General features: G+C 43.2%; 1 protein-coding gene across 3 annotated transcripts in view; it reads right to left on the bottom strand.

The window, feature by feature from the left end:
- Positions 1-22,842, bottom strand: part of LOC140203477 (tektin-3-like) — a 75,290-nt gene that overhangs the window by 18,929 nt on the left and 33,519 nt on the right. For all 3 annotated transcript variants that reach the window (XM_072269548.1, XM_072269549.1, XM_072269546.1), the window contains exon 7: positions 2,633-2,787. In XM_072269548.1, coding sequence (XP_072125649.1) covers positions 2,633-2,787 — 155 coding nt within the window. The remainder of the gene's footprint in view (positions 1-2,632; positions 2,788-22,842) is intronic.

Below are 22,842 nucleotides of genomic sequence, written 5' to 3'. Positions count from 1 at the left end.
AAGACTGACAAACAACCAAGGCTGTTCATGGTTCAGTAAAGAGCATTATGAGGTGGAAGCAGCACAAAGGCTTATGCTTGAGCTTGTCGGAATGTGTCTGAAATATTTGGAAGGCTCAATTACGCAAGAGTTCATCAGATTCTCAGGGAACTGGAAACTAATTTCTATTAATTTAATTGAATAGAGGCCAAATTTTATCTTCACTCCTGTCCAGCTCCAGGGAGCTTTATCCATCCGCCACTCCGCACCCCCCTAGTTAGGTCAATGAACACACTCAAATGTACTTCAAGGGTCATAATGTGTTTTGGGAAGTCAAACACTGTGAAAGGCAATGTAGCAATGTAGAAATGTTGGTCTTTTTTCATTCTCATTTTGCCACATTACTTGTTATTCCAAATTCCATTATGCACTCGGGATTGAAGTGCAGAAAGGGAACTAATATGTACATATCGAAGATTAAGATAGGGTTAATGTAAGCAGGCTTTTTCCACTGAGGCCACGTGAGACTAGATCTAGAGGTCATAGTTTAAGGGTGAGATATTTAAGGGAATCTTGAGGGGAGATTTCTTCATTTAGAGGGTAGTGTGAGTGTGGAACGAGTTGCCAGAGGAAGATGGGGGTCTGATTTCAACATTTAAGGGTAGCTTGGATAAGTACATGGAGGTCCATGGTCCAGATGTGAGTCGATGGGTCTAGGCAGAATAACCGTTCAGCATGGACTAGATTGGCTGAAAGGCCTGCTTCTGTATTGTTGTGTTCTATGACTATTAATTTCAGCTTGAGTGGTGGGGTGGAGATACGTCTCCACCAAAGGAGGTGTAAGGCATTCCTTCCCTCCGCTAGCCTGCAGGTCACTCTTGGGCAAGGAGTAGCACCTGCTTAGCCCCCCGATCAGGGTCATGTGAAGCCATGGTCATATGAGCACAGCAGGTGCATATCACAAGTCCTGATGCCAAGCAGACAATCTCTGAAGAGTACTGATAATAGCTGGGTGGTCACCCATCTTGTAAAGACTCTGCCCAGAAGGCGGCGATGGCAGACCAGTTCTGTAGAAAAATTTGCCAAGAACAATCATGGTCATGAGACCATGATCGCCCACATAATACGACATGGCACATGCTAATGATGATGATGATGATTATTAACCAACTTCTCTCCATGAGGCACATAGATTTAGTGATCTGTGAGTCCTGGGGTCAGTGCCAAGGATCGAGGCCCAAGGATTAAATTAGTAGTCTGGAATTCGAGGCTTCGTGGCCAGAGCCTGGGTCTGTGAGTTGGCCAGGGAAGTCGAGGACCCAGTGTCTGTGAGTTTGAGCCTGTTGGAGGCTGAAGGCCGAAGGTAGCCTCTAGCACATCTTTGGGTGCGTTGGTTGTTAATGCAAATGATACATTTCACTGTATGTCTCGATGTACGCATGTTAAATAAATCTGAATCTTGAATCTTGCTTCATTGAACAAGCCAATGATGTCTTACAGCATGGCCTTCGAGCATTTACAAACAGAAGCTTACTCTGCATTGTACAGCATGAGTGTTGAGATTCTGGTGACCTTGGTTCTGAAATAAAATCCTAATGGTTGAACACTCCTCCTGCAGGAAGCCTGTCAGGGCTTCAAACAAGGTGCAACAATGCAGCAAGGAAGAATGAGGAAAGGACGGCTACAGTGACGCGGCCACTTTTAACATTAGGAGCTCATGAAGGACTGGCTGCATCAATTGGGAGACTCCCTTCAGAGATAAATCTGAAGCCACATCAGCCTGCCCGATGCCCAGACCAGCCACTATCCAGAACAAATGGCTGACATCATGGTCGAATCACCAGGTTTGACAGATACTTTTAGATTTGTGGTGCTTGGCTAACTGGTGTAGTTGTGAATTTTTTTTAATAAACTACATCAACTTCCTTGCCATTACTCCACTGAATGGATAAAAATCTTTGTAACTAGTTCTCTGGAGTAAAAGAATGGGGTACTGTAGCTGGGAAGAGAAAGAAGGATGCCATACTGACCACACTTACTGTTGGGGGATATTGAGTTCTCACTGAGAAGACATGGTAGCCATCGCGGGATACTGAAAGTAAGTTTTTGACTGTAGTAACAGACCTTGTTGACATTGCGTACATCATTACAAATGAAGACTAGTGTTTTCAAGGGTGTTGAAACAGATCCCAGCCAGAAAGATATTTACACCAGAAATTCTGCAGATGTTAGAAATCCAAAGCAACATACACAAAATGCTGGAGGAACTCAGTCGATCAGGCAGCATCCAAGGTCGACGTTTCTGGCCAAGACCCTTCTTCAGGACAATCCTGAAGTCCTGAGTCCTGAAGAAGGGTCTTAGTCCAAAGTGTCGACGGCTTGTCCATTTCCATAGATGCTAACTGACCTGCTGAGTTCCTCCAGCATTTTGCGTGTTGCAGAAAATGATCTCATGGAATTCAAATAAGAGCAGGCAGCATTGGGAGACCTGACTGGGAAAGTCTATCAGAACAGTATACAAAGGAGGACAGAAAAAAAGTCATATGAAAATATGGTTACGAATGCTGACTATATACATTGATTGTCTAATGGTCGATATGACCTGAACAACCTTAGAATAAGGAACATGCAGATTGCTGGTCAAAAGCCTCACCTGTGCTGAGGCTGATCACAACACAGTTCCATGTTGGGCCTCTTGATTCTCTCCTCCAAACGGGTCTGTGCCACTTTCATGGGTGCTTCCTTTTGCCTAATGGCCATCTTCAGCTCCTCAATGGTGCATTCCATTTGGAATATCTCTTGCAGGACCTGGAGAACAAAGCAGAGGTCATGTCCCATACCATCTGGCTACTTTCTAAACCACCTCCTCCAAGAACAGATACAGGGTACTGTCGTGGTTGTCAGTAATTCATTTCAGCAGGGAATTAGTCAGGCGACCTCTATAACTCCAATACAACCACATTTTCTTTACTTCTACACAGTGGCAGGTTTAAACTGTAGGCGCCAGTCTCATACACAAAATACTCTTTAGATGCTGGGGTCAAAGCAACACTCACAACATGCTGGAGGAACTCAGCAGGTCGGGCAGCGTCCGTGGAAATGATCAGTCAACGTTTCGGGCAGGACCCCTTCGTCGGGACTAAAGAGGGAAGGGGCAGAGGCCCTATAAAGTGATGAGGCACCAGTCTCATCACTTGTGTGCTCAAGACCGCACTTCAAGTACTTAAACACAAAACTTGGTCCATTCCAATGCAGGAGTGAGGGATTGTACCCGCTTGTTCCCTCATGTGAACGTGACACCACTACCCTGGATTTGTCTTTGGGTTATGTTTATTCCAATCCAATGTTACAAAGATCAGAAATAAGTGAAGCAATTTGTAATTTTCATCGGAAGGGGGGTGGTATAGTAGTGTAGTGGCTCACAAAATGCTCTACAGCACCAGCAATCTAGCTTCAACTTTCACCACTGTCTATAAGCAGTTTGTACACGGACATCCTACAGGTACAGTATTCCGGTTCCCTCCCACATCCCAAAGGCATGGAAGGGTTAATTGGTCACATGGGTGCAATTGGGCAGCGCAGGCTCATTGGGCCAGAAGGGCCTGAAACCTTGCTGTATCTCCAAGTAAAAGATAAAAATAAAATAATGAGTGTATTCAATGGTACAGCCCTTGGGATGTTCTCAGAAGCCATGAATAGTGTTTTCAAAGTGCCATTTCTATCAGTTTATGTTTTTTGGAGCTGTGGCAAAATGTCAGAAATTACGATGTACACTGTATCATCTAAGTACAGCAATATCCTGCTAATAATTTTCTGATAAACATAGAGAAAATCTTCAGGAAAGTGTGCCACTGTTAAGCTACTACTGGACTGCAGCAAATTGACGTCAATTTTCCTTCACATGTCTCCTGAGGCATATTTTACTGTGGCGTGCAATGCCAATGAGCCATGGATGAAAGCCTGTCAGTTTCATTCCCGATTCCAAACACATTTTCAGTGACAGGTCAGGTGGTAATAGCCACCACATTGTGCCTGCGGTTAGTATTTCATTTACGTTTTATTTAAGGTCGGCGGATTGACATAATTATGGATTACAAGTTCAGCTGCACTATGCTGGCTACTGGCCAATGCTGGCCATTTCTCTATTTTATAAACTGCACACTCGTTGAAATAAAGTTTAAATTAACGTGCAGCAACCTGATAAGAAATATGAGTGAGGAATCCTAGCCTGCTATACTTTGATAATAAATTTAGTTTGAACTTTGAAAGAGGTAACTCGTGTTTAGCCAGTACTTTTTAGATTTGTTTCTAAGTTGAACGTGCTGATTAAACCTCCTTAAGGTTAGCTTCCAAACCTCTGCTGGCCACCTTCATACAAATGAACTAAATTTCCATTTATGTAACATCTCTAACACATCAAATAGAATGTCCTGATGCAGGAATTCAAAGTCAAAGTATATTTATTATCAAAGTACGTGTATGTCACCATATACTACCCCGAGATTCATTTTCTTGCAGGCATTTACAGGAAAATAAAGAAATACAATACAATTCATGAAAAAATGCATAAACAGACTGACAAACAACTTTGTGCAAAAGAAGACAAGTTGGGCAAATAAATAAATAAAACAGGAAACACGAGTTGTATAGTCCTTGAAAGTGGATCTAGGTTGCGGACTTAGTTCAGAGTTGAAATGAGTGAAGTTAGAACATAGAAACAGGAGCAGGAGTCGGTCATCTGACCCATCGAGCCTGCTCTGCCATTCGATAAGATCATGGCTGATCTGACCATGGACTCATCTCCACCTACCTGCTTTTTCCCCATAATCCTTAATTCTCCTACCCACACTGGTCCAGGAGCTTGATGGTTGTCGGGTAATAACTGTTGCTGAAACTGGTGGTGTGGGACCCAAGTCTCCTGTAGCTGCTACCCAATGGTACAAGTGAGAAGAGAGCACGCCCTGGATGGTGGAAGTCCTTGATGATGGATGCTGCTTTCTTCTGGCATCGCTCCTTGTAAATGTGTAAACTTCTACCCAGAAAATGTCAACAATTCAAGATGCTGCCTGAGCTGCTGATACTTCCAACAGATTATTTGTTGCAAACAGAATGCAATGCTTTTTTCGCAAGGCGATTAGCATATGGAAATTAACAATGAGCTGCAGATGTAGACATTGAGCCAGATTGCATTGGACACCTACAGTACCTCACACCCCACTTCCCTGCAGTGTTGTTGGCTGCAGTAAACTTGACTCCTGCAGCCGTACAACACAGCAGAGCGGTCCATGGCGGAGGTGAGTCCTTGGGGAGTGGATCTTGTGGTAGAGAACAGTCAACTGTGGAGTAGAATGATCTAAACTGATAGAGCAGATGGCAAAAACTATAAACTCAAAACATAATCTAATTGCCAGGAAAGGATGTGAGCCCAGGAGATAACTTCGTTTTTACTGTAACTGAGGCTCGCACGTATCACATAGTAGTGTAACAACGTATGAAATTCACGTATTTTTACATATAACCTCAACACGACACAAAAGCTACAAGGCATTCACTTCCGTCACTCGTAACATGTGACATGACTGCACCCATACAATAGGCAAAGTGTCACTGGCAAGCTGCACTGGATGATGTGGATCATAGTGTGTGAGTACAGCGTCTGATGTCACCACCTCACATTCCTTTGTCCATTGCCATTTCTTCCCGATCTGCAGTAATGAGTTCAAGGGGTGGAGCAGAACAGGCAGGCTTGGCAGGAACGTATTATAGTAATTAAGAAACCTTGAAAAGGACCGCAACTCTGACACATCTTATGGCCTTGGGGCATCCACCACTGCTTGAATTTTCTCAGCACGCTTGCGTAATCCTTGTGCATCAGTAGGGTGACCACAATAAGTGACGGTTGGTTTAAAGAAATCCTCCGTATCCACCATATCTACTCTCAGGATGAGGGGTTTCATTCTAGAACTAAGGAGATATCCTCCTTCTTCAAAAAAAGGGGCTTCCCTTCCTCCACCATCAACGCTGCCATCAACTACATCTCTTCCATTTCGCACACATCTGCCCTCACCTCATCCTCCTGCCACCCCCTCCAGGGATAGGGTTCCTCTTTCTCTCACCTACCACCCCACCAGACTCTACGTTCAGCACATAATTCTCCGAAACTTCCGCCATCTCCAGTGGGATCCCACCACAAGCACAGCTTTCCACAGGGATCGCTCCCTATGCGACTCCCTTGTCCGTTCATCCCTCCCTGCTGATCTCCCTCCTGGCACTTATCCTTGCAAGCAGAACAAGTGCTACACCTGCCCCTACACCGCCCCTTCTCTATCATTCAGGGTTCCAATCAGTCTTTCCAGGTGAGGCGACACTTCACCTGTGAGTCCATTTGGCTCATATACTGTTTCCAGTGTTCCCAGTGTGGCTTCCTGTATATCAGCGAGACCCGACGCAGGTTGGGAGACCACTTCGCCAAGCACCTACGCTCGGTTCGCCAGAAAAAGCAGGATCTCCCAGTGGCCACCCATTTTAATTCCACCTTCCATTCCATTCCAACATGTCAGTCCATGACCTTCTCTACTGTCGCAATGAGGCCACACTCAGGTTGGAGGAGCAACACTTTATATTCCGTCTGGGTAGCCTCCAACCTGATGGCATGAACATCGATTTCTTGAACTTCCAAAAATGGCCCCCACCACCCTCTCCTTCACCATTCTTCATTCCCATTTCCCTCTCTCACCTTATCTCCTTACCTGCCCATCGCCTCCCTCTGGTGCTCCTCCCCCTTTTCTCTCTTTCATGGCCTCTCCTATCAGATTCCCCTTCTCCAGACCTGTATCTCTTTCACCAGTCTCCCGGCTCTTTACTTCACTCCTTGTACCACCCCCCCCTCTCCGGTTCCATCTCTCACCTTGTGGTTTTTCCTCCCCTCCCGGACTCCATTTTTTTCTAGTCCTGATGAAGGGCCTTGCCCGAAAAGTCGACTGTATTCTTTGCCATAGATGCTGCCTGGCCTGCTGAGTTCCTTCAGCGTTTAGTCCACGCAGCTTGGATTTCCAGCATCTGCAGACTTTCTCTTGCTTGTGACCACAATTGTCGCATTGTGCTCCGAGTCCATAACCTTCTAAGCTTTTTAGCACTGTCTTGAGATTTTGGCCATGTTCCTTGTCATCCTTACTAGTAACAATGATGTCATCCAGGTAACACCGAGTGCCTGGACAGCCTTCCATCACCTGGTCCAAAGCTTTTGACCAGAGTGCAGGTGGAGATGCTACCCCAAAAATAAACCTATTATACTGATATAGCCCCTTGTGAGTGTTCATGGTGAGAAATACATTGGACCCTTCTTCCATCTCCACCTGTAGAAAGGCCTCAGTTAGTTCCACTTTGCTCTGGTGTTTTCCTCCAGAAGGTTTGCAAAGATATCTTTGCAAAGAGGAGGGAGGAGAAGATGGTGGTGCGACGCAGTGCGAACAGCCGTTCCGAATGATATCATATGTGTAACTAGGGGGCCGTGCACAATCCTGATTTGATGGAGGCAGCCATGAGAAGCACGGAGGAACACCTGGAGAAACTTCTGAAATGCCAACTTTGCTGCCGCTGCCACTGTGCAATCGAGAATCTCCGGAGGGGAAGGCCCCAAATCCTCGGCTTTGCCTATTGCCAGTTGCCGGGGCCAGGGTCGAAGTGCTCGGCAGAGATGGTGCTCGGTGCTCAGTGTCGGAGAGCTGGTCGGAGATTCGGAGTTTTCAGACGGACTTGGAGTCGGACTGTGGTCGGATGCTTCCGGGATGCTGCATCGGCAAGTTGGCGGCGCTGGAGGTTCACCATCTGCGTGAGATGATGGGACTTTCGAGAGACTTTGAGACTTTTTACCGTGCCATGGTCTGTTCCTTATCAAATTACGGTATTGCTTTGCACTGTTGTAACTATATGTTATAATTATGTGGTTTTTGTCAGTTTTTCAGTCAGTTTGTCATGTGTTTTCTGTGATATCATTCTGGAGAAACATTGTATCATTTCTTAATGCATGCATTATTAAATGACAATAAAAGAGGACTGCGTCTCCTCATAATCTAATCTAATCTAATATTCTCTATCCTGGACAGAGGGTATTGATCTGCTTTCAGTACTGGATTGATGGTGACGTTAAAATCATCAGAAATCCTGACAGGCCCATTCTTCTTGGCTACTGGGATTAGTGGTGTTGCCAATGGGCTCCACTCAAACCTTGGAATGAATTTGTTCAACCTCCATGCAATATAGTTCACTGGCTACTTTATCACAGGTGTTAAAAGGAACCAGACAGGTTTTGCAAAACTTGGGTGTGGCTCTTTCATTTAACACTACTTTACCCTTAATATGTTTGAGTTTCCAATGCTATCCCTGAACACTGCTGTGGCATCATCCAGTACCTTTCTTAATTCACTTTCAGTTGGCTTCATTGCAGGGGATGTGGCATGCAAATGGTGAATTGATCTCTAATCAAGTTGCAAATATCTCAGCCAATCATGCCCCCACAATGCTAGCCCTCCTGTTTTTACCACTTATGAGCCCAATGTGGCTTGTTGGTTGCTATATTTCACTGTTGTGAATGTCATTCCCACAGGACTTATCTTTTCCCCAGTATAAGCTCTTAGTTTGATATCTGTAGTCTTCAGTTTAATATCTTTGAAATACTGTTCAAACTTATTTTGTGGAATGACTGAAACAACCAAACCAGAGTCCAATCCCATTTTAATTAATCTGCTGTTCACTTCTGGTGTAAGCCATATGCTTGTCTATTGTTAGTTTTCACATTGTAACACTAAGGCTAATCAGTTCTGTGTTACTCTCATCACTCTCAGATTTTTCATCAACAGCATACAGATTAGTGCTCTTTTTAAAACTATGTCTTGGCTTTTTATCTTTAACTCTTCCCTGTGCAGTCCATTTATTTTTGTCTGCCCGACATGCTCTTGTATGTGTCCTGCTTTGCTGCATTTTCTGCAAGTTTCACTTTTAAACCTGCAGTGGTCTGTGTAGGTGAGCCCCTGCCACAACACAATTTGTTAAGCCAGGCAGGTTTCTGTTTAGACATTGCAATTTTGTTCACACTCACTTTCATTCCTGACTGCAACTCAATTGTGTCTCTGTCTGCTGTTTCTATTGATACAGCAATTTCAACTGCTCTTTTAAATGTAAGTCGTGCTTCAGTTAGGAGACATTTTTGAATGCTTTCTTGTAAGATTTCACAATCAACAGTAGTTTCAGTTCTGCATTAATGCATTCCTGCATTACGTTCACAAAATCAGCAAAGCTCACTTCGGCTGGTTTGGTTTGAGCAGTCAAACTTCGAAGCAAACTGCATGCCTTTAAATCCAATGCACTCAGCAAAATTGGGTACTTGTTTCTCATTGGCTATTCCACCTGCTTTAAAATACTGCTCAATCCTTTCTGTATATAAAATCCAGTTTTTTTGTTGTGTAATCAAACATGCCAATCTTTCCAATGTAGCCAGTCATTCCTGCTCTTTTTTTTTTAATAATTATTATCACCCAGTATTCACTGTTTATGAACGTGAATTCTTCCATTTTCTGCTTCGAAGAAAATAACGTGATGCGTTACCTATTTTTTAAACTCAAAAGTCTAGCTGCACTTCCATGGGTAGGTAGCCCTCTTGAATTCATTTTAAAAATACTTCATCACCACTGTAATGTTTTGTAAGGAAAAGATGGGAGGCTAGGAGATAACTCACGTACATCCGTTTTTACCTTAAACAAGATGCCCACATATCACATGGCAGCATCATAACGTATGCAATTCATGTATTTTTACATATAACCCATAGAGATTCTTTAAACAAATAAAGAATGCTTAATCAACAGCATATTTACAATATTACTCAAATATTCCTGAAATACTAAGTACACAATATTAGGGAGTATTTTAAGGAAAGAAAAAAACAGTAAAGTTTAAGGAGAAAATTCCAATAGTTTGTGCAGAGACTTTTAAGAACAGCTGAAGTAAAAAAAAATTAATTTTAACACTTTTAAATTAAAAATACACTTGAAAGGTTTCAGCTCGAAACGTCAATTGTACTCTTTTTCAGAGATGCTGCCTGGCCTGCTGAGTTCCTCCAGGATTTTGAGTGTGTTGCTTGGATTTCCAGCAGATCTTTTCTTGTTTGTGACTGATTTAAAATCAGTTCAATTAGTATATTAGAATAATTTACCTTCATCTACCATTTATATTCAACCACTGACCCACATTTCAGAGGAATGGAGTTGGGTTAGATACACTAGGTATAACAAGCTAAGAGTACAGGGTTTAGAAATCAAGTGTACATAGCTCCTCAGCTTGGCAAGACCGAATCCTGCCAGTACAGTCAGTGCCAAGACCAAAGCAGGAGCGGGAACTCAGATACACTGGGAACTGGCCTTCAATGCACTCTGTCCTTCCATCCTCCAATGCAAGGGCGAAGTCAGCAACATGCTGACCCATTAAATACAGTTAGTCCTCTCTGCGACCATCGGCTGAAGATATTAGACACAATGGTAGGTCAAAGAGGTTGATTTTAAGAAGTGGCATAGAGGATGGAAGATGTGGCAAGATTCAGGGAGAGATAAGACCCCAGACTGTGGCTGGTGAAGTTTTGCCAATGATAATAAAGTGATTAAGATCTTGAATACTCAGAACTTCAGGAAAGAAGTTACACCGACATCACAAAAATGCCGGAGGAACTCAGCAGGCCAGGCAGCATCTATGGAAAAGAGTAAACAGTCGAAGTTTCAGGCTGAGATCCTACATCAGGACTCATGAAGGGTTTCAGCCTGAAACGTCAACTGTTTACTCATTTCCATAGATGCTACCTGGCCTGCTGAGTTCTGCCAGCATTTTGCGTGTATTACTTTGATTTCCAGCACCTGCAGATTTTCTCCTTTGTAATACTGAGATCACCATGGGTTCTAAGTCAGATGGTGACCACAGAGATGGGGAAGGGCTAGATCAAGGTGGAATCTGAGGATACGGTTAAGACTGGGAACTCTATATGGCAAGTCAACTATGCGATAAACTATCCTAATTGATTGCATCACAGACTCTGTGGAAACACATGGAAAAGTCTACAGAAAATGGTGGATACTGCGCAGACCATCAGCGCATCCCACCATTGAGCGTATCTGCATAGAGCACTGCCACAAGAATGCAGCTTCCAGCATCAAGGTCCTTCACCATCCAGACCATGTTCTCTTCTCGCCACCACCATTGGACCATTGGGGAGGAGGTACAGGAGTCTTAGATCCCACACCACCAGGTTCAGGAAGAGTTATTGCCCTACAAACATCAGGCTCCTGAACCAATGTGGACGACTTCACTTATCTTAAATCTGAACTGATTCTACAATCTACAGACTTACTTTCAAGGACTCTAAAACCAGGTTCTCATAATACCATTTTTATTTGCACAACGTGTCTACTTCTGCACGTTAGTTTTTTTTTATCAGATTTTGTTTATGTATAGTTTTTCATAAATTCTATTGAATTTTTTCGGTTTTCTCTAAACGTCTGCAAGAAATTTAATCTCAAGCTAGTACTGAATATGGTAACATATACATGCTTTGATAATAAATTCTACTTTGGTTTTACTGACCCCACAAACAGAGAAGGCCACGTTTACTTCCTGCTACTATCTAACCCTCTGCAATTCCAGCAACAGCAGGGTTAACATTTTTTTTAGTGTTGGATTATAAAAGCACCACATCTGAAGCTGTACAGGAAATACTTGATTTCTCTGCCTTTGTGAAAAAGCCCAGCTGTTAATACAAAGGCTACTGAACCTTTCCTCAGCAACACACACGAAATACTGGAGGAACGCAACAGGCCAGAGAGCATCTATGAAAAAGTGTGAACAGTCAACATTTTGGACTAAAGAACGGATTCAGCCCTAAATGTCGACTGTTTTCTTTTTTCCATAGATGCTGCCTGGCCTGCTGAGTTCCTCCAGCATTTTGTGTGTGTAGCTTTGGATTTCCAGCATTTGCAGATTTTCTCTTGTTTGTGAATCTCTCCTCATCCCTCTTTCTTTTCACCACTGTAGAGTTCAACAAATAACTGGGTTCAAAACTCAATATAGTCCCAATTTCATATAGTCACCCCCCCCCCCACACACACACACTACAATAGAATAACTGAGAGAAAGACAAAGAGAACAATAGAAACACAATTACCCTATTTAACCATGGCCCAGGCCTACTCATAAATTCAGCAGTGTTACCTTTATTTCAGCTGGTGCTCATTTCATTTGTATCCCAAACAGGTCTGGAAGTCCTCAGACTTTGAAAACACTTCCAGCTGAGCCACAAGAGACTGCAGATGCCAGATTGTGCAGCCTGAGTCCCGGTGCAGTGTTTTGACCCAAAACAATGGCAATTTCTAGCCCCCAGCAGATGCTGCTCCACCCACTGAGCTCCTCCCACGGGTTGTTTGCTGCCGCACATCTTCGGTGGAGATCAAGAAAAGGAAATCACAATCGGAAATGTGCTGGCCAACCTTTAACTTTTTCACTTCAAACTGAAAGATGTAATGCCTTTGAACTCTAGGGAGAATCCTAAACACACCAAGGTGCAAGTGGGTGGTGGCACGTTGGTCATACCCTAATGATCCAGATGAACACCACCCAAGTACTTTCTTGGATCCAAAGCTGACTTTTTCCCTTTTGTTTTAGAGAATTAATAGAGGTGGGGAATGCTGGGATTCATCAAACACATGTAATCTAGAGCTAAATATTTAAAAGAAAGTCAGAAGAGCTGGTAAATTGGAAGAGTGGGATTAAATGGATTGGAGAATTCATAGAGATATAGAGCACAATAGCACAGAAATAAGCCTTTGGGTAATCTTGTCCATGCAAACCATAATAGTTTATAACATAATAACTATTATACTGCCTTGTCCCAGCAATCTGCACCTGGACCATAATCACCCAGAGCCTGCCCACCCATGTACCTACCCAAACTACTTGTAAAAGTTGAAATCGAACCTGCATCCACCACTCCTGCAAATCTCCCAATCATACCTTTATTCTGCTAGAATAGATTTGCACAGATCTGGAAAGTTGCTAATGGAGTTTCTCAATACCGGAAAGATGAAAAGTTTCTTCGAACTCTGCCACTCTCCGTGGAACTCTGAAGGTTATACTGTTCCCCATTTGCACAGCAGTGATAAGAAAGTCGGGCTTTGCTCTATGTTCTCAATGGATAACTTTGCTGTCCCTCAGAATAATTCTTTCATTCTCCTTAAGATTGTAAGTGCACAGGTATCCTAACAGATGATTATCGTGACATTGTTTTGTGGGGGTGCTTTTCTTTCACTGGACTAGTCGTTTGGCCATATAGCTCCTTAACCACTCAGGTTTCAGCCTTGGTCAGACCACTCAGAATGAACAAGAGTAAAATAACAGAGTTAAGTTCATTCCGGCAACTCCCTGTGTGCAACTGTTGAAAGCTTCTCACCATACTGTCTGGCTTCTCTCTCATTCACTGAATTATATATGGTTATTATGGGGATAGGTGGAAGAAAAGTGAACAAAAACTAAGAAAGTGTTCCCCTTCAGCCATGAGGTGAAAAAACCCTGTGAAATGTTGGTATTCGGCGTGAGGCTTCTTTCATACCCCGAAGCCCACTCAGATGATACATGTAGGGATGAAAGTGATTCTGCAGGTGCTGGAGATCTTGAGCAAAACTCACAAAATGCTGGACGAAATCAGCAATTCTATGGAAAGGAATAAACAGTCGACGTTTCAGGTTGAGACCCTTCATCAGGAAGGGGTAAGAAGCCAGCATTAACCCCCTTCCTTTCCAGTCCTGATGAAGGGTATCTGCCCAAAATGCTGACTGTTTATTCCCTCACCCCCACAGATGCTGCCTGACTTGCTGAGTTCCTCCAGCATTTTGTGCATTTGCACACATAGAAATACATCTCACCTTTAAATGGCAAAGCCTTAACTGAATGGATCAGTCTGGAAATTCACTGGTGAGTTGAAAACAGGCTTATCCCAGACCAGTTTAATATTGTGCAAAAAGAATCTGTTGGGAATTTCAACTCTTGATTTTTTAATCTGGATTTGTTTTGCACCAAGTACTTTTTATCCAGCATAATGCTTCTACTATACTCCATTGGCAGTATTACAATATATAGAATTTGCCTGCAGTGATATTTTTAACTCCAGTAGTTTGGAAAAAAACACTAATCCGTTTTATTTATTGAGATACAGCGAGGAACAGGCCCTTCGAGCCACGCTGCCCAGCAATCTCAGCCTTGACAATGACCAACGAAACTTCCAACTGGTACGTCTTTGGACTGTAGACGGAAACCGGAGCACCTGGAGGAAACCCACGCAGTCACGGGAAGAACATACAAACGCCTTACAAGCAATGCTGGGAATTGAACCCGGATCGCCTATACTGTAAAGGGTTGTGCTAACCATGATTACCATGCCGCTGTACTATGCTACTGTGCCTCCATTGAGTCATTGTCATGGGGAATAAACACAGAAACTGGCCCTTCAGCTCACCACATCCAGATTACCAGAAATACACTTGCCAAGTCCATTTCCATTCATGTAATGAAGATAAGATGAATCCTATAGAGTAGATACAATTGCCCTTGAAAGATTATTGTCTGGGGATAACAATATGACTTCACCTTCAAACATTTTCAATCTTGCTTTCAGCACAAGAACAGAAAGACCATTCTTGCAAGGACAGTAACCTCTGATTCTTAAATCTCCAGTGCGGAAAAGGTTTCTCAGCTTCTACAGTACTGTGCAAAAGCCTTACACACGTACATACAGCCTAAGAATTTTGCACAGTACTGTAGTAATTTTATGTATTGCATGTTACCGCTACCACAAAAAAAAACAAATTTCACGACATAATGTGAGTGACGATAAATGTGATTCTGCTGTAGGTCTAGGAGTATTGCGGGGAAGGCGGATGAGTTGAGGGCGTGGATTGACACGTGGAATTATGATGTTGTAGCAATTAGTGAAACTTGGCTACAGGAGGGGCAGGACTGGCAGCTTAATATTCCAGGGTTCCGATGTTTCAGATGTGATCGAGGCAGAGGAATGAAAGGTGGGGGAGTAGCATTGCTTGTTAGGGAAAATATTACAGCAGTGCTCAGACAGGACAGATTAGAGGGCTTGTCTACTGAGTCCTTATGGGTGGAGCTGAGAAACAGGAAAGGTATGGCCACATTAGTGGGATTGTATTACAGACCACCCAATAGTCAACGAGACTTGGAAGAGCAAATCTGCAGAGAGATAGCAGACAACTGCAGGAAACATAAAGTTGTGGTGGTAGGGGATTTTAATTTTCTATACATTGATTGGGACTCCCATACTGTTAGGGGTCTAGATGGTTTAGAGTTTGTAAAATGTGTTCAGGAAAGTTTTCTAAATCAGTATATAGAGGGACCAACTAGAGGGGATGCAATATTGGATCTCCTGTTAGGAAACGAATTAGGGCAAGTGACGGAAGTCTGTGTAGGGGAGCACTTTGGTTCCAGTGATCATAACGCCTTTAGTTTCAATTTGATCATGGACAAGGATAGATCTGGTCCTAGGGTTGAGGTTCTGAACTGGAAGAAGGCCAAATTTGAAGAAACGAGAAAGGATCTAAAAAGCGTGGATTGGGACAGGTTGTTCTCTGGCAAAGATGTGATTGGTAGGTGGGAAGTCTTCAAAGGGGAAATTTTGAGAGTGCAGAGTTTGTATGTTCCTGTCAGGATTAAAGGCAAATTGAATAGGAATAAGGAACCTTGGTTCTCAAGGGATATTGCAACTCTGATAAAGAAGAAGAGGGAGTTGTATGAAATGTATAGGAAACAGGGGGTAAATCAGGTGCTTGAGGAGTATAAGAAGTGCAAGAATATACTTAAGAAAGAAATCAGGAGGGCAAAAAGAAGACATGAGGTTGCCTTGGCAGTCAAAGTGAAGGATAATCCAAAGAGCTTTTACAAGTATATTAAGAGCAAAAGGATTGTAAGGGATAAAATTGGTCCTCTTGAAGATCAGAGTGGTTGGCTTTGTGCGGAACCAAAGGAAATGGGGGAGATCTTAAATAGGTTTTTTGCGTCTGTATTTACTAAGGAAGCTGGGATGAAATCTATGGAATTGAGGGAATCAAGTAGTGAGACCATGGCAACCGTACAGATTGAAAAGGAGGAGGCGCTTGCTGTCTTGAGGAAAATTAAAGTGGATAAATCCCCGGGACCTGACAGGGTGTTCCCTCGGACCTTGAAGGAGACTAGTTTTGAAATTGCGGGGGCCCTGGCAGAAATATTTAAAATGCCGCTGTCTACGGGTGAAGTGCCGGAGGATTGGAGAGTGGCTCATGTTGTTCCATTGTTTAAAAAAGGATCGAAAAGTAATCCGGGAAATTATAGGCCGGTGAGTTTAACGTCAGTAGTAGGTAAGTTATTGGAGGGAGTACTAAGAGACAGAATCTACAAGCATTTGGATAGACAGGGGCTTATCAGGGAGAGTCAACATGGCTTTGTGTGTGGTAGGTCATGTTTGACCAATCTGTTGGAGTTTTTCGAGGAGGTTACCAGGAAAGTGGATGAAGGGAAGGCAGTGGATATTGTCTACATGGACTTCAGTAAGGCCCTTGACAAGGTCCCGCATGGGAGGTTAGTTAGGAAAATTCAGTCGCTAGGTTTACATGGAGAGGTGGTAAATTGGATTGGACATTGGCTCGATGGAAGAAGCCAGAGAGTGGTGGTAGAAAATTGCTTCTCTGAGTGGAGGCCTGTGACTGGTGGTGTGCCACAGGGATCAGTACTGGGTCCATTGTTATTTGTCATCTATATCAATGATCTGGATGATAATGTGGTAAATTGGATCAGCAAGTTTGCTGATGATACAAAGATTGGAGGTGTAGTAGACAGTGAGGAAGGTTTTCAGAGCCTGCAGAGGGACTTGGACCAGCTGGAAAAATGGGCTGAAAAATGGCAGATGGAGTTTAATACTGACAAGTGTGAGGTATTGCACGTTGGAAGGACAAACCAACGTAGAACATACAGGGTTAATGGTAAGGCACTGAGGAGTGCAGTGGAACAGAGGGATCTGGGAATACAGATACAAAATTCCCTAAAAGTGTCGTCACAGGTAGATAGGGTCGTAAAGAGAGCTTTTGGTACATTGGCCTTTATTAATCGTAGTATTGAGTATAAGAGCTGGAATGTTATGATGAGGTTGTATAAGGCATTGGTGAGGCCGAATCTGGAGTACTGTGTTCAGTTTTGGTTACCAAATTACAGGAAGGATATAAATAAGGTTGAAAGAGTGCAGAGAAAGTTTACAAGGATGTTGCCGGGACTTGAGAAACTCAGTTACAGAGAAAGGTTGAATAGGTTAGGACTTTATTCCCTGGAGCGTAGAAGAATGAGGGGAGATTTGATAGAGGTATATAAAATTATGATGGGTATAGATAGAGTGAATGCAAGCAGGCTTTTTCCACTGAGGCAAGGGGAGAAAAAAACCAGAGGACATGGGTTAAGGGTGAGGGGGAAAAAGTTTAAAGGGAACATTAGGGGGGGCTTCTTCACACAGAGAGTGGTGGGAGTATGGAATGAGCTGCCAGACGAGGTGGTAAATGCGGGTTCTTTTTTAACATTTAAGAATAAATTGGACAGATACATGAATGGGAGGTGTATGAAAGGATATGGTCCGTGTGCAGGTCAGTGGGACTAGGCAGAAAATGGTTCGGCACAGCCAAGAAGGGCCAAAGGGCCTGTTTCTGTGCTGTAGTTTCTATGGTTCTTTTGTGGACTGAGAGTGGGAAGGGGCAGGGAGAGGAATATCATGGTTGGGAAAAGGGGAAGGGAGAGGGGAAGGAGCTGAAAGCATCAGAGAGACATTCTGTAATAAGCACTAAACCAATTGTTTGGAATCAAGTGATCTTGCCTGGTGTCACAGGCAAGGTCTTCACCCCCTGCCCCAGTACTCCTTCTCTGCCACCTGTCCCACACTGTTCCCGCAGTATTCCACTCTCACCATTCCCAACATCATTTGCTCCCGCTGGATTTACAAACTCACTCCCTGCTCCATGTTGACAAATACAGTACTGTGCAAAAGTCTTTGGCACCCCAGCTATGTATATATCCCTAAGACTTTCGCACAGTATTGTACTTCGTTAGGCCTTCTAAGTATATCGTTCATGAGATAAGCAGAAGAGATCCCGAAGATGCTGGAAATCCAGAGCAACACACACAAAATGCTAGAGGAACTCAGCAGGTCAGGCAGCACCTACGGAGAAGAATAAACAGTCGGCATTTCACACCATCCCTCTCTTCAGGACTGGAAAGGGAAGTTAGAAAAGCCCGAATAAACAGCTGGGAGAAGGGAAGGTGTGCAAGCCTGCAGGCGATAGGCGACAAATTTTGCTGCTAAAGTCCACGGATTTAAAGGAATTAACCTGCTGAATAGTCATCACACCCACTCTAAAACAAGAATAGTACTCCTCTGGGCAAATCTCATTTCAGGCAGCATCTTTTCACATTATAAATTACATTTTATTTCGATATAAGAGGCTATTTGGCACATCTGAGTAATGCTGTCTCTCAGGGTAATTGCACTGTTCCCATTCCCTCAATCTTCACATATGACTGTAATATACTCCCCCTCACACTCCTCAATGTTTCTCCTACTGCCCACTTACACTAAAAGTTATTTTGCAGTAATAAATTACTCTACCAACCAACATCTTTAAAATGGGGAAGCAATCTTAAATGGTCCCAGGGAAAAGATGCAAACTCCACACAAACTGACTGCAGGGGCCATGGGGCACCAGCCTTGCCTGTGTGCTCCACAGTGTGTGCATGCATCCTAAACTAGAATGGAGAACTTTAATAGGGGACGGATTCCCTTAATGGCGAAGGCCCGTGCATGACCTTGTTTTATCATGGGAGGCTGGCGCATGGACAGCCGCCACATGCTATTTGACAGATCGGGGTCAGAGTCCAGTGTCAGGGAACGCAAGATGACTGGGAACCCTTCACTGCTGCACCTTCCTCTGCTTTCACTGTCATTGTGTTTCGTCAACATCTTCCGCCAGCTCCACCATCGAGTCTTGGTTGGATTGCTCTTTGTCTGGAACTTGTCCCCTGATCTTACCACAAAGGCGGCAAATGTGTAGATGCTGGAAGTCAAAGTAGCACACACAAAATGCTGGAGGAACTCAGCAGGCCAGGCAGCATCTATGGAAAAGAGTAAACAGTCGATGCTTTGGGACGAGACTCCTCATCAGGACTCTCAGCTGAAACGTCGACTGCCTCCTCTTTTCCGTAGATGCGGCCTAGCCTGCTGAGCTCCTCCTTGAATATAACACCACGGGTGACTCTCCCATCCACCCCGTACCAGTATCTAAATTACAGGCGGCATTGTGTGAGTTCATCCTAAATGACTATTTTCACTGGGTTGGAGCTTTTATGCAAATGGCAGCTCTATAATTTTGTGCTGATGGGCAGATCTTTCTGCATGGTTGAAGGGACAGATATTTGAGTGTGTAGTACTGTTTAAGAGGTGGATCAACAAACATTTCTCAGACAACTTCCCATTCAACTTTGTGAAAAGAAAGTCTTTATTCTTCCAAACTTCATTACAGAGGCCACATTAAGTAAATGTTTATTTTCTTTTCTAACTATTATTTACCCACAAACTGAGAACAAAAATGATTGTGGATTAGCTAACAGATTCTATGAAGTATTGAAATGAACAAACATGAAGGACTATTGATCACATTGTCAAAATTAACTAATGGACTGTGGTGAATAAAGGCACATGCTATTGTTTCCAATGTCAAAATTAAAACAGGTAAAACATTTGCTGGAAGGAGCTTGTGGGGAACAAATAGTCGTCAGTGATTTGTATGAAAGGAACTTCAGTTTCCAAGACTTTGTTTTAACATTCATTTATCATGTACAATTGATTGTAGTAAGTTTCCTTGGCATCAGAAACAATGCCTGTAACACTTCAAAGCCCAACATGAATAACGTAGCCAATTCTCATAAAACAAGAGATGTTTTGCTGGGAATTAAGTCATGCATGAGGAACTACATAAAGAGGCTATCAGAATTACTTTTATACTAAGCAAAATAAACAAGCACACACAGTGGCCACTTTATTAGGTACACAAGCCCACCTAATCAGCCAATCATGTTGCAGCAACTCAATGCATAAAAGCATGCAGGCATGGTCAAGAGGCTCAGTTGTTGCTTAGACAAAACATCAGAATGGGGAAGAAATATAATCTCAGTGACTTTGACCGTGGAATGATTGTTGGTGCCAGATGGGGTGGTTTGAGTTTCTCAGAAACTGTTGATCTCCTTGGATTTTCATGCACAACAATCTCTAAGTTTACAGACAATGGTGCAATAAACAAAGAAGTTCTGTGGGTGAATACACCTTGTTGATGAGAGAGGTCAAAAGAGAATGGTTAAACTGGTTCAAGCTGACTGGAAGGCAACAGTAACTCGGATACCATGCTTACAACAATGGAGTGCAGAAGAGCATCTCTAACGTACCTAATAAAGTTGCTACTGAGCGTATATGCTCAGACAGGGAATGCATCCTCTCTAGCATTGCCATCTGAAAATAAGTTTAGCTGTTTGATCAAATCATCCCCAAAAAATCTGAGATTCGTGCACAAATAAATGTTGTGAACAGAAGTGCCAAAGAAGTGGAAAAATGTCATGACTGAGATTGTATCAGTAGGACTGACATAATACAAAATAACAAAGCTGTTTGATAGGATGAATTTTCTACACGCAGAGGTGTGAAATTAGAATCCTTCACTCACAACAAAAGGGCTTATCTGTAGTCCATTTGATTTTTCATGCCCAAGTTTAGCTCTTGCAAGAGCGAGAGCGGGTTTGGTACTGGAATGGGTTGTGACTGAGAGAAGGGTCAAGGTATTCAAGAGAGTGATTGTGCTGAAAATAAACAGGTAGGAAACCATCAGCACCGAACAGTTTCAATATAGAGTCATGAGAATTACTCTTTCATTTAAAGGTCCACATCCAGGTTATTTTTATCCTATGCCTTTTCTTTGGTGGTGGATTGTATCAATCCTTTTAAGGACTATCCTAATGCCAGCTGTATCACAGGCAAGCCACTTTACTTCAGGACTACCAAATAGGCAAGCGAATTAAAATGACTTTCAAGGTACTCATTCTAATACCTACACCACATCAAACACGAGAAAATCTGCAGATGCTGGAAATTCAAGCAACACACACAAAATGCTGGTGGAACGCAGCAGGCCAGGCAGCATCTATAGGAAGGAGTACAGTCGACGTTTCGGGCCGAGGCCCTTCGCCTGATGGCATTTTGTGTGTGTTACCTACACCACTGCGATGGTTTCTGGTTCAGAATGTGTACAGTGTAGTGTCACAATGGTTCAATTGGGTTCCTAACGCACAGCTGTAAAACAAGTACAGCATCATCAGACACCTGTTCCACAACATGAACTTGGCACTGGGCTGCGAATGATCGTTAATGCCCCAGGATCGAAAGGTGAAAGTACCATTATGGTGACCAGCAACTTGCATTCGCCACTACTGTGGTTTCCATTTGCCTGGTCATGTCAGAAGAGCAGAGAATTGGCATTAGCTCTCCAATGTGCTCAATTTTGAAAGCCATGTCTCAATTCATAAGACCATAATGCTCCGGAGCAGAATTAGGCCACCTGGCTCATTGAGTCTGCTCCACCATTCCCATATGACTGACCTATTATCCTTCTCAACCCTATTTTCCCGCCTTCTCTCTGTAACCTCTGTTGACCTTACTAATTAAGTACCTATTAACCCCTGCTTTAAATACACCCAATGGCTTGGCATTCACAGCCGCCTGTGGCAACGAATTCCATAGATTCATCATCCTCTGGCCAAAGGAATTCAGGGACACAATGGATTATAAATCACTTGTTGGTTATGTGCTGCCCTAGTAGCAGCTAAGTAGGATTTTGGTTGAATGATATATCCACTATAAAACTCAAATCACTCAGTGTTCACTTTATTAGGTACCTCCTATGTTTAGTAAGGTGGCCGCTGAGTCTGTACTCATGGTCTTCTGCTGCTGTAGCCCATCCGCTTCAAGCTTCGACATGCTGTGCATTCAGAGATGCTCTTCTGCACATGTGGTTATTTGAGTTACTGTCACCTTTCTGTCAGCTTGAACCAGTCTGGGCATTCTCCTCTGATCTATCTCATTAACAAGGCAGTTTCACCCACAGAAGTACCGCTCACTGGGTGTTTTTTCGTTTATCACACCACCTCTGTAAGCTCTAGAGACTGCTATGGCTGAAAATCCCAGAAAATCAGCAGTTTCTGAGATACTCAAAGCTCCCTGTCTGGCACCAACAACCCTTCCACAGTCAAAGTCACTTAGATAACTTTTCTTTCCTGTTCTGATGTCTGGCCTGAACAATAACTGAACCTCTTGACCATGTCTACATGCTTTTATGCACTAAGTTGCGGCCACATGATTGGCTGATTAGATATTTGCATTAACAAGCATGTATGCCGAATGAAATGGCCTCTGGCCTCTGAGTGGATATCCTTTTCTCTATTTCCTTCCTATCACCAGGCCTTTTAATTACACTGGATAAACAACAAGGCTAGAACTTGTTACTTCAGATATTAGGGACATGAGCAGTACTGTGGAAAAAATGCAGTTTCCAACCAACTTACATCCTAGTACCTCATTTCTTCATTAATATTTGGATAGAACCCTAAAATTCTCTGACCTAATGGAACTGAGCAGTTCAAGAAGGCTCAATATTACCACCAGCCCTTGGTAACGAAAGGCAAAACTACATCTTCCAAACA

This window comes from Mobula birostris, chromosome 9, assembly GCF_030028105.1.
Source record: "Mobula birostris isolate sMobBir1 chromosome 9, sMobBir1.hap1, whole genome shotgun sequence".
Classification (NCBI taxonomy): domain Eukaryota; kingdom Metazoa; phylum Chordata; class Chondrichthyes; order Myliobatiformes; family Myliobatidae; genus Mobula; species Mobula birostris.
Note: the sequence above shows the minus strand (reverse complement) of the source record. Positions and strands in the feature narration are given on the sequence as shown.